Source organism: Mycteria americana, chromosome Z (genome assembly GCF_035582795.1).
Source record: "Mycteria americana isolate JAX WOST 10 ecotype Jacksonville Zoo and Gardens chromosome Z, USCA_MyAme_1.0, whole genome shotgun sequence".
NCBI classification, from domain to species: domain Eukaryota; kingdom Metazoa; phylum Chordata; class Aves; order Ciconiiformes; family Ciconiidae; genus Mycteria; species Mycteria americana.
In genome coordinates, this window is record NC_134396.1 from 58015635 (window position 1) to 58028034 (window position 12400).

The following is a 12400-nucleotide window of genomic DNA, read 5'->3' on the forward strand; positions in this document are numbered from 1 at the left end:
GTGGAAATGCTGAGCTATCTCATGCCAGTCTGGTCACCTCTCCAGGATTGTCTTCTGCAGCTGAGAACAGGGAGAACATACCCAAACACAGCAAGAGTTTCCCCCAAACATCCCAGGCATGAGGAGACTCACCCGTGTAACACATGCCACTGACATTAGCAATTGGGTGCATTCTTACTAGCTGATATGGTCTTGCCATGTCTATCCTTTACCCTACCTCCCATATGCCCCCTTCACATAATGAAAAATTACATAAGGATTAGTCCTTACACTTCTGATAACTATAGCTCCACACAGAAGCTAAGTTCCTAGTAGGAGTCCTTAAAGTATGAGAAGAATCTTAGCTGACCGTCTGGAGAAGTCAAGATCACAGGTATGACCTAAAAACAGTACAATATTGTTCATCAAGTCACAAGCAAATTAAAGCACTCCTTGCATTTTCATGCGTGAGTCAGGATTCATAAATGCTTTCTAAAAAGAGCATGTAAGTCAGCAATCCATGAAAAAAAATTAGATCAAGTGCACTTAAGAAACAAAGCGATGATCACTAAAACTGTTAGCAATAGTTGCATATAAGTAAACTGTATTTGCAAATATCAGGGCAAAGCATGTAAACTTTGCAACATCAGGACTTTGTTGATATGAAAATAAATGTTTTTCAAATTTAACTTATATTGTATATTTGGGACTACTAGCAAGCCTATTTAAAATAACAGCTAAAAAAAAAGAAAGAAATTGTCTCTAGTTTCCAAATAAAGAACGGTTGTCATAGGGAGTATTTTCAAAGCCAAGGCTTCCGCTTACTATGGGATCATATCTCGTATCTAAGCAAGTTAAAATAAACATTAGTTGCAAGCACTCTAACTAAACTTTTTGGAAGAAGTGTTTCTTTTCCTTTTTCAAATATACACCAGTAACTGAACTGAGCAATTTAAGATTAAATCACAGAAAAGGGAAAGTGCTATGAAATACATTAACCAAGGCAGTGGACTAAGTTTCATTCTAATGAAGTGTTCAGAAGTACATTATTTGTCAATGTACTTTAAAAGTCAGAGGAACTTCATCTCTGTTGATCTGAATGTTTTCTGTGAAAAAAACTTTCTGACAGACAGGTGTGTCAAGTTCCTCATACTGCAGAAAGTCTTCTGATCTGAAAAATTCAGACTTCCTGTGAAAATTATGTTGTGTCACATTAATGGGGATTTTTTAAGAGGGAAAAAATTAAAGACAGTAATCTAAAATACAAACTTTTTCCCTGTTCCGTTCAAAACCAGTTTGAATAAAAAGCACTGAACAGAAATAATGTGAGTGCGCCATGCTAATAGGCCACAGCTTGGAAAGTGAGCCTTAAAGAACAACTGTTGTCTTTGACAACCCCAACATAGTCTTACCAGACATGAACACCTCTCAGGCATATGTAAGAGATATCAAAAACTCCAGAACTGTACAGCAGTTACTGTCTTAATTCTCCACAACCACACAAACCTTTCTACAAAGCTTCCTCAGATCCTCCCCAAAGGACATCCATGCTACTTGGTCTGCATGATAACAGGTCTAAAAAGTTCAGAAACCACAATAAGTTGTGACAAACCAGTCCTCCAGTCCACAAACTGCAGATCAGTTATGTAGGAGGAAAAAAGCACCTTGAATAACCAGAGATGTTAGCTACAACTTCAATTGTTTGCAAAACTGCAGTCAAACCATATTTCCCTAGGATTTAACACCATTGCTGGAACATTCCCTCTGTGGATGGAGCCTACATATCAGATCATCATGTTACCTTAGAAGCCCTGTTATCCTGCTTCATCACTTTTATACAAAAAGGATTAATTTTGCAACAGCAGTTAGACTGCTGTATTATTGCAAATGATCAACCAAAAAGAGCGTGGAGTAATTTCTCCCCTACTGTCCACAACCCTGCTTGGTACAATGTATGTGGAAATATCTGTCACAAACACAATGACATTCTATATCTTTTGGTTCTGTTGGGTAGCTATTGGATTTACTGGGCAGCTGTTAGCAGACCAAAAGAATGTGACAAAGGAATCAAAGTAGTGTGAAAGGCCCAAATACTAAGAGGTAGCGTTATTTAAGCTATTCTTACTCCCAGACATGAGTCTATTCAGATAAAGGAATTGGTTATTCTTTCAGAAACCAAGAGCCAAAGAGAGAGGCTCAAAACATTTCAGGACCCCAAATCAAGATGACAGACTTTGTCAGGCTTAAAAGCAGAGGAGAGGGAGCAAGATGAAGAGATTTATCCAGGCAGCATCCAGGAGACATACTGGCAACATCCTTCAAGCAGAGATGACTGCAAGGGGGTAAGATGAAATGTATTAATGTTTGAAAGGACACCCTGCTAAGCATACTGCAGGCCAGAGGCCCTCTCCTCAGCTTAGGCTTTCCTTGATCTATCATGCCCTGAAAGAACAATCATCTCAACCTTCCTTTTGGTAGGCCTGAAGTCTTCAGTCTTAAAATCTTCTTTCAGAATGTATGCCCCATCATTCCACTAAACATCTTTTCTATGCCATACCAGTCTGAACAAACCTTTTTTGGATGTGTAATCAGAATCCAGAGTGCTTTATCTGATGAGCTTGCTTTCATACCTTACACAGTTGAATTATTTTGCCCCTGGACTGAAGAAAATACCTTTTCCATTGTAAACTCTCCTGCTGTCCTCTTCATAGCAGATTAGAGTGGTCTCTGTACTGGATAAACTAACAACAGTGCTCAAGTCGAGGATTTAGATGTTGTCTGTTTCTACCAAGTCTGGTCACTCAGAGGCAAAATGCCTCCAGTAGCTCTACAGCCATGCTCCAGTGTTATGTGGCACATGGCACTGTTTATGGGAGAAAACACATCTCCTAAAAAAACACGCCTCAGAATAATGCTATGACCAAGTATCACTTTTACTGTGCAAATGGAAAACCAAATATTGACTATCATTGAGACTTCACAACTATCAAGAAAATAAGCTACATCTACCCTAATCACAAAGGAGCAGAGAGATGCTTAACAGCTGCTGTAACAGATGTTAAGGATAGCCATAATGTATGCATTTGGTATTTGTATAATTCCATATACTTAGTACACAGCCTATACTTAAGGGTGAAAAGTGAAGGAAGTAAAGCAGCTGATTCTGAAGTACAGCATTTCTTATGTATTTGTATGACAGATACACAGCTAGGACGTGTATTTATACCAAATACGCAGAGCTGCAAAGCACTGATGAAGGAGCAGAGATGCGAAACCCTGCATGAGGGAAAGGGTCCGTTTGTTAATATGAATAGGTATGAACCAGACTGAGATTCAACTGCCTCAGGTTGTTCAAGGAGCAGGCTAATTCTCTTCTCATGAGATCACAGTCAAACACAGCATAATGGAGGCAAAGTTATACATCTGCACGTCAATTGAATATCATATTCATATGGATGGGCACACATGCATATACACCACGTGTTTCTCTGTGCATTTCTAGGATGAAACAGGTCTGCAGGCACAGGTGAAATCTCGATATCAGCTAGCACCAAAAGAGGGACCAACCCAATTGTTAAAGACTTTTTTAAATTGTGAATCAAATTTTATATATCAAGGTAATTAATTTCAGAAATATTTACGGTGTTCTATTTCACAGCTATCTCTTGGAACACAATTACTCATGTGTGAGTAGTTTTGTATGTCTATGTTGCTATAATAACTTTATTAAAAGGATGAATTAAATTTTTGAGTTAATAATGAACAGAAACCCCTCCAACACTGTTAAGGATAGAGGAAGTAATTTTTTTTCCTCAACTGAATAGACATTTCACTTAATAACCAGATCAAGTTTCACACTACCTTACCACTTGAACATCAGCAAGATCACTGTGACACTGCAGACATTATTAGCAAGTATGTAAATTCTCTGCTTTAAATACCATCTATTATTAACTGGCTGTATTCCCTGTCTAATCAAAACCAGACTGCTATCAAGTTCCATAGAAAAAAAAAACCAAACTACAGAAGAATTCCCTGTGCTCTGAAACATGAGACACTATAACAAGATATTTTATTAAGTTAACACCAGAACAGGAACATACGCCATTTAGCTCTCTTGTCTCTTCATGAGTTTCCATTTCAGATATCCACTTCAAAAAAGCAAAAGCCCTCTCATATGTATCTTCACTCAACCCCACAAGATTCCCATGATGCAGTTTTCATGGGAGTCTCAGCACAGTGACCAACAACCATTTATCTGAACTTAGGCATGGCCAAATCCAGCACACAACACAAACCTTCTTGACAGACACATTTCTGAAAAAAATGTGAAGCAAAAGACCTTAGAGGAGACACTCATTCACATCTACTTTGGACTAGAGCATGTGTTCTTTTCATTCTCCAACTTGCTGGCAGCCTTTAGGGGGAAAGGTTTTCATATCTCCTAGTTCTAGCCTACCTTATCTTCTAACCCAGAACAAGACAAAAAACAGGATCACAATTCCTACTGAAGAGGAAGCATGCAGCCTTGTATCAGATCACATTTTTATCTTTAGCTTCCAGAGGTAACAGGAAAAAGGGAAAAGAAAGAAGGATTCCTGATCTACGACTTGTTCAGGGTGCAGAAAAGAGGGCAAAGGCACTTAAGTGTCAGGTGTACCAATTGTTCTATACCGAATTCAATAAAAAAGATAAATACTGCATCTACACACAATCCATGTACTCAGTATGACCTCATAGGCATCCATCAACTAGATCTGCTCCATAACTCAGGCAGAAACAACACAAATCTCTCTCTGGAACAACACAAGCATCTTTACAAATGAGGCCTGATCACCAGAGCATAAGCCTAAAGGTTTGGCCTCATTACCTGAAGCTACATCTCCATTTTTTGAAGGAAGAACTTAAGAGCAACATGCCTCCACATGATACAAGACTTGGCTGCCAGTTTTCCAGCATTAACTGTGTTTTTGAAAAAAATTGAGTAGTTAACATCAGACTGAATTAGGATTAAAAAAAAAAAAGAAAAAAGCAGACACCAGCGATTATATTAGCAACTGCTATTAAGAATACAGAACAGTTACAGATGATAGCAGAGGTTTGGGAGCAGTCCTACCAACACCTTTATTCCTTTCTCTGCTGCTTAAGAAAAACAAAGTTAAAAAAATAAAGCTGCCACTAATCACTTGATCAGAAGATTCTGTTTTACGGCACTTTTAGAAATAACAACTTAATATGCTGCACAGAAATAATGACTCAACATGCTGCACACAAAGTGTTTTAATCAATGTACAGGGCAAAAAATAACTTTGGTTCTTCAGACACGATATACACAAAGAGAAAGATGGTTGGGTTTGATCATGCAGCAGTTTCTTTAGGAACTGGCATTGACAACAGATAATCCACAATCCTTAATGAGATTTCTCTGTTTAAAAGGCAACATTAATTGAGCAGAGAAAATTTAAAGTAGATATTTCAAGGGATGCCTGAGTACAGCGTTTTTTGTAGGCTCCCCGGCAAGAAAAGTGCACAACAAGGCCTAATGCAAAACACTGATTGAGATGAAAATGAGCATCTAGTTGTGTCCATCTACCCTGTTTCATCACACCTTTCATCAAGGATAGAAGCAGATCAAAGTGAAATCACTGTTGGAGGCTCACTGTTCACCAAGTGTCTGGTAATGCTAAATTTCCCATAATTATCTTTGCAACCTACAATTTTTTTACAGACCCATCTATGCATTCATGGAAAAGAGGAGAACAATGTAGATAATCTAATACAAAAGCTATTATTTCACAGTAGGAAATACTAGCTTCCAACAAGGGGTCTAACCAATACTAATCACAACAGTGCCTTTCACTGTGACACTGCATATAGGGAACCATTTCCTTCCAAAGTCTTGGAAAAAGATTAGAATCAGATGTGACACGTGGTGGCCAGATTCCTGCTAGGGCCAGCTTGACTTTTTATTTTCTGTGTCACCAGGACACTGAGTTCAAATTCTCTGTAAGCCTCCTTCTTCAGTCTGAGCCTTTCCACTGTCCACACACCTTCCTCCATGGCAACACCTATTCTCTCCTATGCTGGCCATAGCATATTTACATGTACTGTAAAATTTCACAAAACCATGGGCATATATATAATTCTGCTATTTACTGGACTTGTGTATTATAACATTCCTTCTTGTCCAGAAAAAGGCTAAGCGAACCTAAATGGCTCTTCTTGAACTAGTGTAGCATAAATGGTAGCTACAAAATTGCCATCAAGAGTCTTTCGCCTAGGTGGTCTATCTTTCATAAACAGCCTAAATGAAGATTCCCAGAGGTCTAAAACACTGAATCACCTACAGAAATGGATCTTTGAGGAGCACATGCCTAGGTATGGTTGTTTTTTTGGGGGATGTCAGGAACTGTTGGTTCATAGTAAGGTAACTGGAAGGCTTCCCCCATCTATTCACAGAGGAGGAAGTCTTCAGTCTGCCTCTACATCCTCTACCCTGCTGAGTTTCTCTGCTGCCTATCTGCAACCTGCACATTATTTCCCGCCACTGTTTCTGGAAGCTTATTAACCTCCCTCACCTTAATGTGCTATTTTTCAAGGATGGAGGCAGAAGCCAGTCAGTGCCAGGTAGAAGTTTAGTTAAAGGAAGTGAATACTTCAGTACAGCGCTGAAGCTCAGTTACCAGAGAAGGGAGAAGTGGCAACTGTGTTCTCCTTCTATGTACCCTACAACCCCTGGTTCTTCCTTTTATTCAGGTGTCTCACCTCTCAGGACTTAATTCCATTACTGTAGCAATCACACCAGCACGGGACAGCACACTATGCCATTTTACAAAGAGGAGACAAGGGCCCTGTACAGTGGGCTGGTGGGCAGGTTGCCCATGTCCTCCTGGAATCTCCCACTGACCCTTGCATTATGGAAAAACTGAGGTTTTAAATATTTGTTTACAGCTTTCTAGCAGGAAAACACGATCTTTGTAATTTTGGGTAGCTTAGAGATCTACATAAAGCACGAAGTTTGTTGGAAACTTCAAGGAAAAGTGGAGAAACAAGGAAAAACAACTTGTCCTGACGTATTCCTATTATCTCCAGAGAAATGATTTGCTCTGTAATGACAATATTTGAAGAGACTTTTGCTGATCAGCCTAGCTGGATCCAGACAGCTACCCACGAATTTTGGTTAAAATAAATACTACAAAAGACATCTGTAAAGATTGCTAGACCAAACACAAGATCTCTCTGGCATAACAGTAACACAAGTCTAAAAAGGTTAACTGGAAAGGATATATATGGACTTGGCAACAGCTATGTAGAGAGGATGAAGATCATTAGTCCCAGCAGCGGAATCATTAGATAAGCACGTAATTTCTAACCACATGACTGCAACATTTATGGAGATGGTGGTAAGAAGACAATACTCTGATACTAAGTTTATGCATCACCTGTCAAATACCAGCAACAAATCCTGCTGCCCAAAGCTTATCTGTAGTATTATGTTGCCTAACAAGCATTTCTCACAGACTGCATACAACCAGGAAAGGCAGCACATTTGGGCGTATTTCAGGTTAGCCAATGAGGCACTTTGGTGCAAAGAAAAGGCTGTTCAGATTCATGGCGTGCATTAACACATGGCACAATTATTTTTAAAAAGCTGCTTTTATAACTTAAGCATGTATATACAGTGAACAAAGTAAAAATGACAGGAAAAAAGGAAAAAAATAGGAGCAACTAAACATCATCATGAACAAATGGAGGTCATCCTGATTGGAAACCTCTTCTCTGTCACACCTCAAATTTAAATGTTTCACTTTGCAAGCCTGTCCTTCTTTTCAGATCACACATTACAACTTTTGCTATAAAAATGGGGAAGAAGGACCAGGGCAGAATTAAAAAATATGATACTTAATATGTGTTAATATCTTCATCTACAGAAAGTACAGAACATGAATAACATAGATATACCTACGTCTTTTTCCCCTCACAAAAAAACAGTTGGCTGCTGGAAAGGAGTTAATCTGGATCAAAGCTGAAATAAAACTTTGAATCAGTAATAAATAATCTCCCCTTTCTTCTCTGCATTTTGTATTTCTCTCAAGTAAGAGAGTTTAGGAAAAAAATTAGTGAGTTGTGATTATGCACAGGTCAGTCAATTAATTGTCTTTTAAATTAACAACTGAAACAGTTATTAGGAAACATCTGTTATGGCAGCATAACACATCAGATGAACAAACCATAACAATGACATTCTCTCTTTTCCCAGAAGTACATAATTTGCCTGTAAGCATTTTCCACTGCTTTCAGTAGCGTATTTTCCCCAGTATCTGCCATATATTTTTGCTCAAAAAAAAAAAAAATTCTAAAACTTTCCATATCTTTCAGATTCTTAAGTCCCAGCCTCCTCATTTCTTTAAGTTATACTTCAGTAACTGGACTTTACCTTGTGCTGTAACTGTAAGGGGACAGAATGTGTCACTTAATGTTAGCAGTATCTTACCATATGGTAACTCAGCACATTGCCCTAATACAGACAGATTAATGGTACTGGGCCCAATACTATCTGTGGAAACCAGAAAATGCTATATTGACTTCAACAGAAGCAAGCATGTGTGAAAGCAGAGGGTGCTGATATGGAATATGAACTGCTTGTTATTACACCTCTGCCATTTCTCCTTAATGTACCACACTCTGTTTTCAACAATACAACAACTGTTCCACCAGCTGTCCCTGTAGTGGGGCTGACAGCTCCAGAGCCACAACAAACGTAACACACCCCAATTTCAAGTCGGAAAAATAAATATCCTCTAAATACAATGCAAGGGTTAATTCCTTTTTGGTCTGAGGCCACATCAGGATGTAATGGTCAGGGAACACCACTCAGAAGGTGTTTTCTGTCCAGGCACTTTTTATTTCCTTGGGAGGAACTCCACGTAATGACAGAATTTTGGCACATTGCTATTTTGGGTCTGCATAATAACAGTGCCCATCTTCCACAGAGTGTTATCTCTGGGGTTGTACGACCCACAGAGATGTACTGCAAACTTTGCAAAGATACAACCATTGCTAAACATGCCAGAGAAGCCCATTTTCTAAATCAGTATGAATGTACTTAACTCTCTCTATAAAGTTTCCTGAATGACTAGCAGATAAATATAATCTTCTCAGATCTAATATTGAAATAATTAAAAAAAACCAATCCAACAAAAAACCTCCCAAAAAACTTCTACAGCTTCAATCCTTCAGAAGCACCTGTCCCCCAGGGACACCTTTATGGTAGCAGCAAAAGCATACTGAGCTATAAAGCCCATCTCTAAAGTAAACAACATTTTTAGCATACCTCCATGAAGTACAGATCACAATACAACCATAAATCTCTTTCCCCTGACTTTTGGAAAACACTGAAAGATTCCCTGAGCCTTTATAACTCTGCTAGGATTTTTTTTTCAAATAGAGGTCAGCATGAGCTCTGTTGGTTGCATATTGTTCCATGGAAGTACATGAAAGGAATGAAACTCCACCACAACCACACGCACTTACTTACAAAATTTTCTAAAAACAAATCTTCAGCGATCCAACTTTTAGCGAGTTCACTTTTAACTGAATCAAAACTTCTTGTTCTTCAGCTGAACAATCCCCTCTGTAGCGTCACGTTAGCCAAACCAAAGTTGCTTGGTTTCTGAGGTTAACTCACAGTAAAATGAACATGATGGTTTCTCAGAGGGATCCAGCTACCAGTTAAATGGGTTTGGCAAACAAATTCCAACTTTGTTTCCAGCCAGCAAATGCTTAAACAATTTTCTAGTTTAAGACAAAGCATTTCAACTTTTTTGCCTACCCCAGTCTTTCCACCTTCCTACTGCCCAGGCTAGTGTTGCTGAACACTGTAGCTTGCAGCATAACAGACCGCCCAGCTTTCCCCTGCATGACACCTACCTCCCACTGAACAGCAAAAATTGGCAGCTAAGAAAAGGAGAGTCATACCGAGTGAGACTTCTCCATTTATCACACTGGATAAGACTGACCTCACTTCTACAACTGTAGCTGATTCAGCACTGAAAGATTAAACACCTGGGGACAAAACAGAGGGTCAGTTAGTTGGCGTGTGTGCAATGTCTCTGACATCAAGCTTTCTATACACCGCCTTGGACTCCTAGTCCCGTTCTCAAGAGAAAAAATCATACAGATCTTGCATACCTGAAGAACTTCATTAAGATCATTGGCATAATTCTGCGTGGCGGATCACAACCCAAGGCTTGAAGTCAGAAGGCTCTAGAGAAGGTTGGGGAATTGTGTCTCATTTGTAATGTGAAGTCATGGATGTGACTCCACCATACAGGATAAAGGACACTTAGAAGACACTTTGATTCCCAGTGCTAACAAGCAAGTTATTTCTGGCAACAGATTTCACTGTGATACATACTTTGGGAATACACCTGCTTAGAGACCAGGGATACAACAGTTGGAGGAAAAAAAAAAAACCCACAGACTTTCTCAGAGTTTCTTTCCAGAGAAAGAGCTAGTTGCTGGTAACTTGTTCTCCTTTCTCCTGGACGCTGTTTAAGATTAAATCTTTGTGAAGAAAAGTTCTTTGGGGAAGGGAATCATCCCAGATTAGGAGAAAGTAACTTTTTTTTTTTTTCTTTTGAGGAGAAAGCCCCAGATTTTTTAGTTTCTTCTTTCACAGATGCTTAACTTCTCAAACAGCATCCTTGAGACTGCCAAGTGCCACATGAATTGGGAGCCTGGTATGGAACCAGACAGCTGCTTGACAGCTGCTTGATTCCAGCAAGATTTTCACGTGATGGTCATTACCATGGCATAGAAGCACCTAAACAACTTGAGACCTCCACAGGAAGCCACAGACCAATGCAGGAAATGCAGCCTTTAACCCCTGACATACCCAGCCACCATCAGAGGCTGGGAAGACCAGTGGCCTCGGGGGGAGTGCAGAGAGTCCTCCCGCCTATGGGAGGGGAAGCCCTCTGACTTCCCTACCTTCCATCAGTTAGCCTAAGAAGCCTTTACCAGCCAGCAAGGCCTCCTCTTCCTCCCGAAGAATACTAAGTATTTTTGATCTCTTAATCTGCTCAATTTTTACAGTAGCTCTCAGGTTAAAAAGCAGGAGGCCGGGTATGGGTATGGCTGTGCTGGGCGAGGAACGTGGGCAGGCGAGCACCCACTGCCTTGCCAGAGTGGCTCATCCCATTTTTGTCTGGGACAGAAGTCAGAGAACTCCCATTTTACTGCATCTTGCCTGTATCAAAGTTTGTGAACTTCCGACAAAGTTCTGGGTTTTCTTGGCACCCAGAGGAGAGGATCACAGCTTCCCACTGGAGCCCACGCACATTACTGTAAGTGATAAAGCACAGCTGCTGGATTTCTGTGCCACGGCAGAGACAGATTTCCATGCTGTTGCATGAAATTACTAGAAGCAATATTTATATGCCTTGCTCCTAAAAGTACGACATCGGAGTTTAATGCCGTGCTCGGCACCGCCTCCTGAAGAGCGCAAATCTTGGCTGAGCGGAGATGTTCGTGCTTAATTTAAGCCTGGACGCGCAGACCCCCTTGGCGACTCTTCCCTACGAACTTCAAACCAAAGCCAACGCCCAGAACAAGGAAGCGCCCACCGCGCCGCCGGAGCCCAACGCCCCGGGGGGCTCCCCCCGCCGCCCCTGCCCGCCGCCGCCTCACAGGGCCCGGCCGCTGCCGTGACTCCGCCAAGTACTCTCCGCGGCCGCCTCTCCCCGGCTGGGTAGCCCAGGCAGGAGCCGCGGCCCCCGCAGGGCTGCGCGGGGTGCCCGCGGGCGGGGGGGCTGGCGGCCGCCCCTCCCGGAGCGGCCAGTACTCACAGCCGCAGGGCGCCCCTATTTTCCCGCCTGCCGGCGGCCCGCGCAGCCTTCGGCTCCTCCGCATCGCACCGCTGCTCGGTCATGAGCACCATCGGCACCATACACCACCACACAGCCCGCCGCCGCCGCACGGCACTCAACCGGCGGGCCGGGCCGGGTCGTCCCGCCCCGCCCTCGCCCCGGCCGCCCCGCCCCGGGGCGGGCGCCGCCGCCGCCGCCGCCGCTGCTGCTGCTGCAGCAGCTGATCCTGGGCGGGCTGGAGCCGGAGTGCGGGCGTGCAGGAGAAAGCCGCTAAAAACCGGTTCCGCCGGTCTGTCCGGGGGCTGGCTGCCGCCCGGGGCCGCGGCGGGGAGATCGGCCCCGGTTGTGGCTGCGAAGTGACTGACAGGGCCCCGGCGACGGGAGCCCGCGCTCCCCGCGTGGCCGATCCGTTACGCGCCTTAAATTATTCAGTCAGGACGTTGTCGCGTGAGACGCTGCCTCCCGCTGCCTCGAACAAAAGGTGTCCTTAATGTTTTATACTGGGGTGCAGGAGATGCGGTTTCACACACGCACGGTCTGAGGAAGGAAGG

At 42.2% G+C, this 12400-nt stretch overlaps 1 protein-coding gene and 1 long non-coding RNA gene across 5 annotated transcripts in view; one reads left to right on the forward strand and one right to left on the reverse strand.

Annotated features, from left to right (window-relative positions):
- Window positions 1–12400, reverse strand: part of GRAMD2B (GRAM domain containing 2B) — a 32210-nt gene that overhangs the window by 19522 nt on the left and 288 nt on the right. The window contains exon 1 of one of the 4 annotated variants that reach the window (XM_075527110.1): window positions 11829–12013. The exons of 1 other annotated variant lie outside the window; for it this stretch is intronic. In XM_075527110.1, the coding sequence (XP_075383225.1) occupies window positions 11829–11892 (64 nt within the window). In that variant the 5' untranslated portion in view covers window positions 11893–12013. Of the gene's footprint in view, window positions 1–9957; window positions 9980–11828; window positions 12014–12400 lie in introns of those variants that run through there. 2 more of the 4 variants (XM_075527109.1, XM_075527113.1) reach the window with 2 other exon arrangements.
- Window positions 12051–12400, forward strand: part of LOC142421906 (uncharacterized) — a 32271-nt gene continuing 31921 nt past the window's right edge. Inside the window, exon 1 of the long non-coding RNA XR_012779003.1 lies at window positions 12051–12330. This is a non-coding gene — a long non-coding RNA (uncharacterized LOC142421906). The remainder of the gene's footprint in view (window positions 12331–12400) is intronic.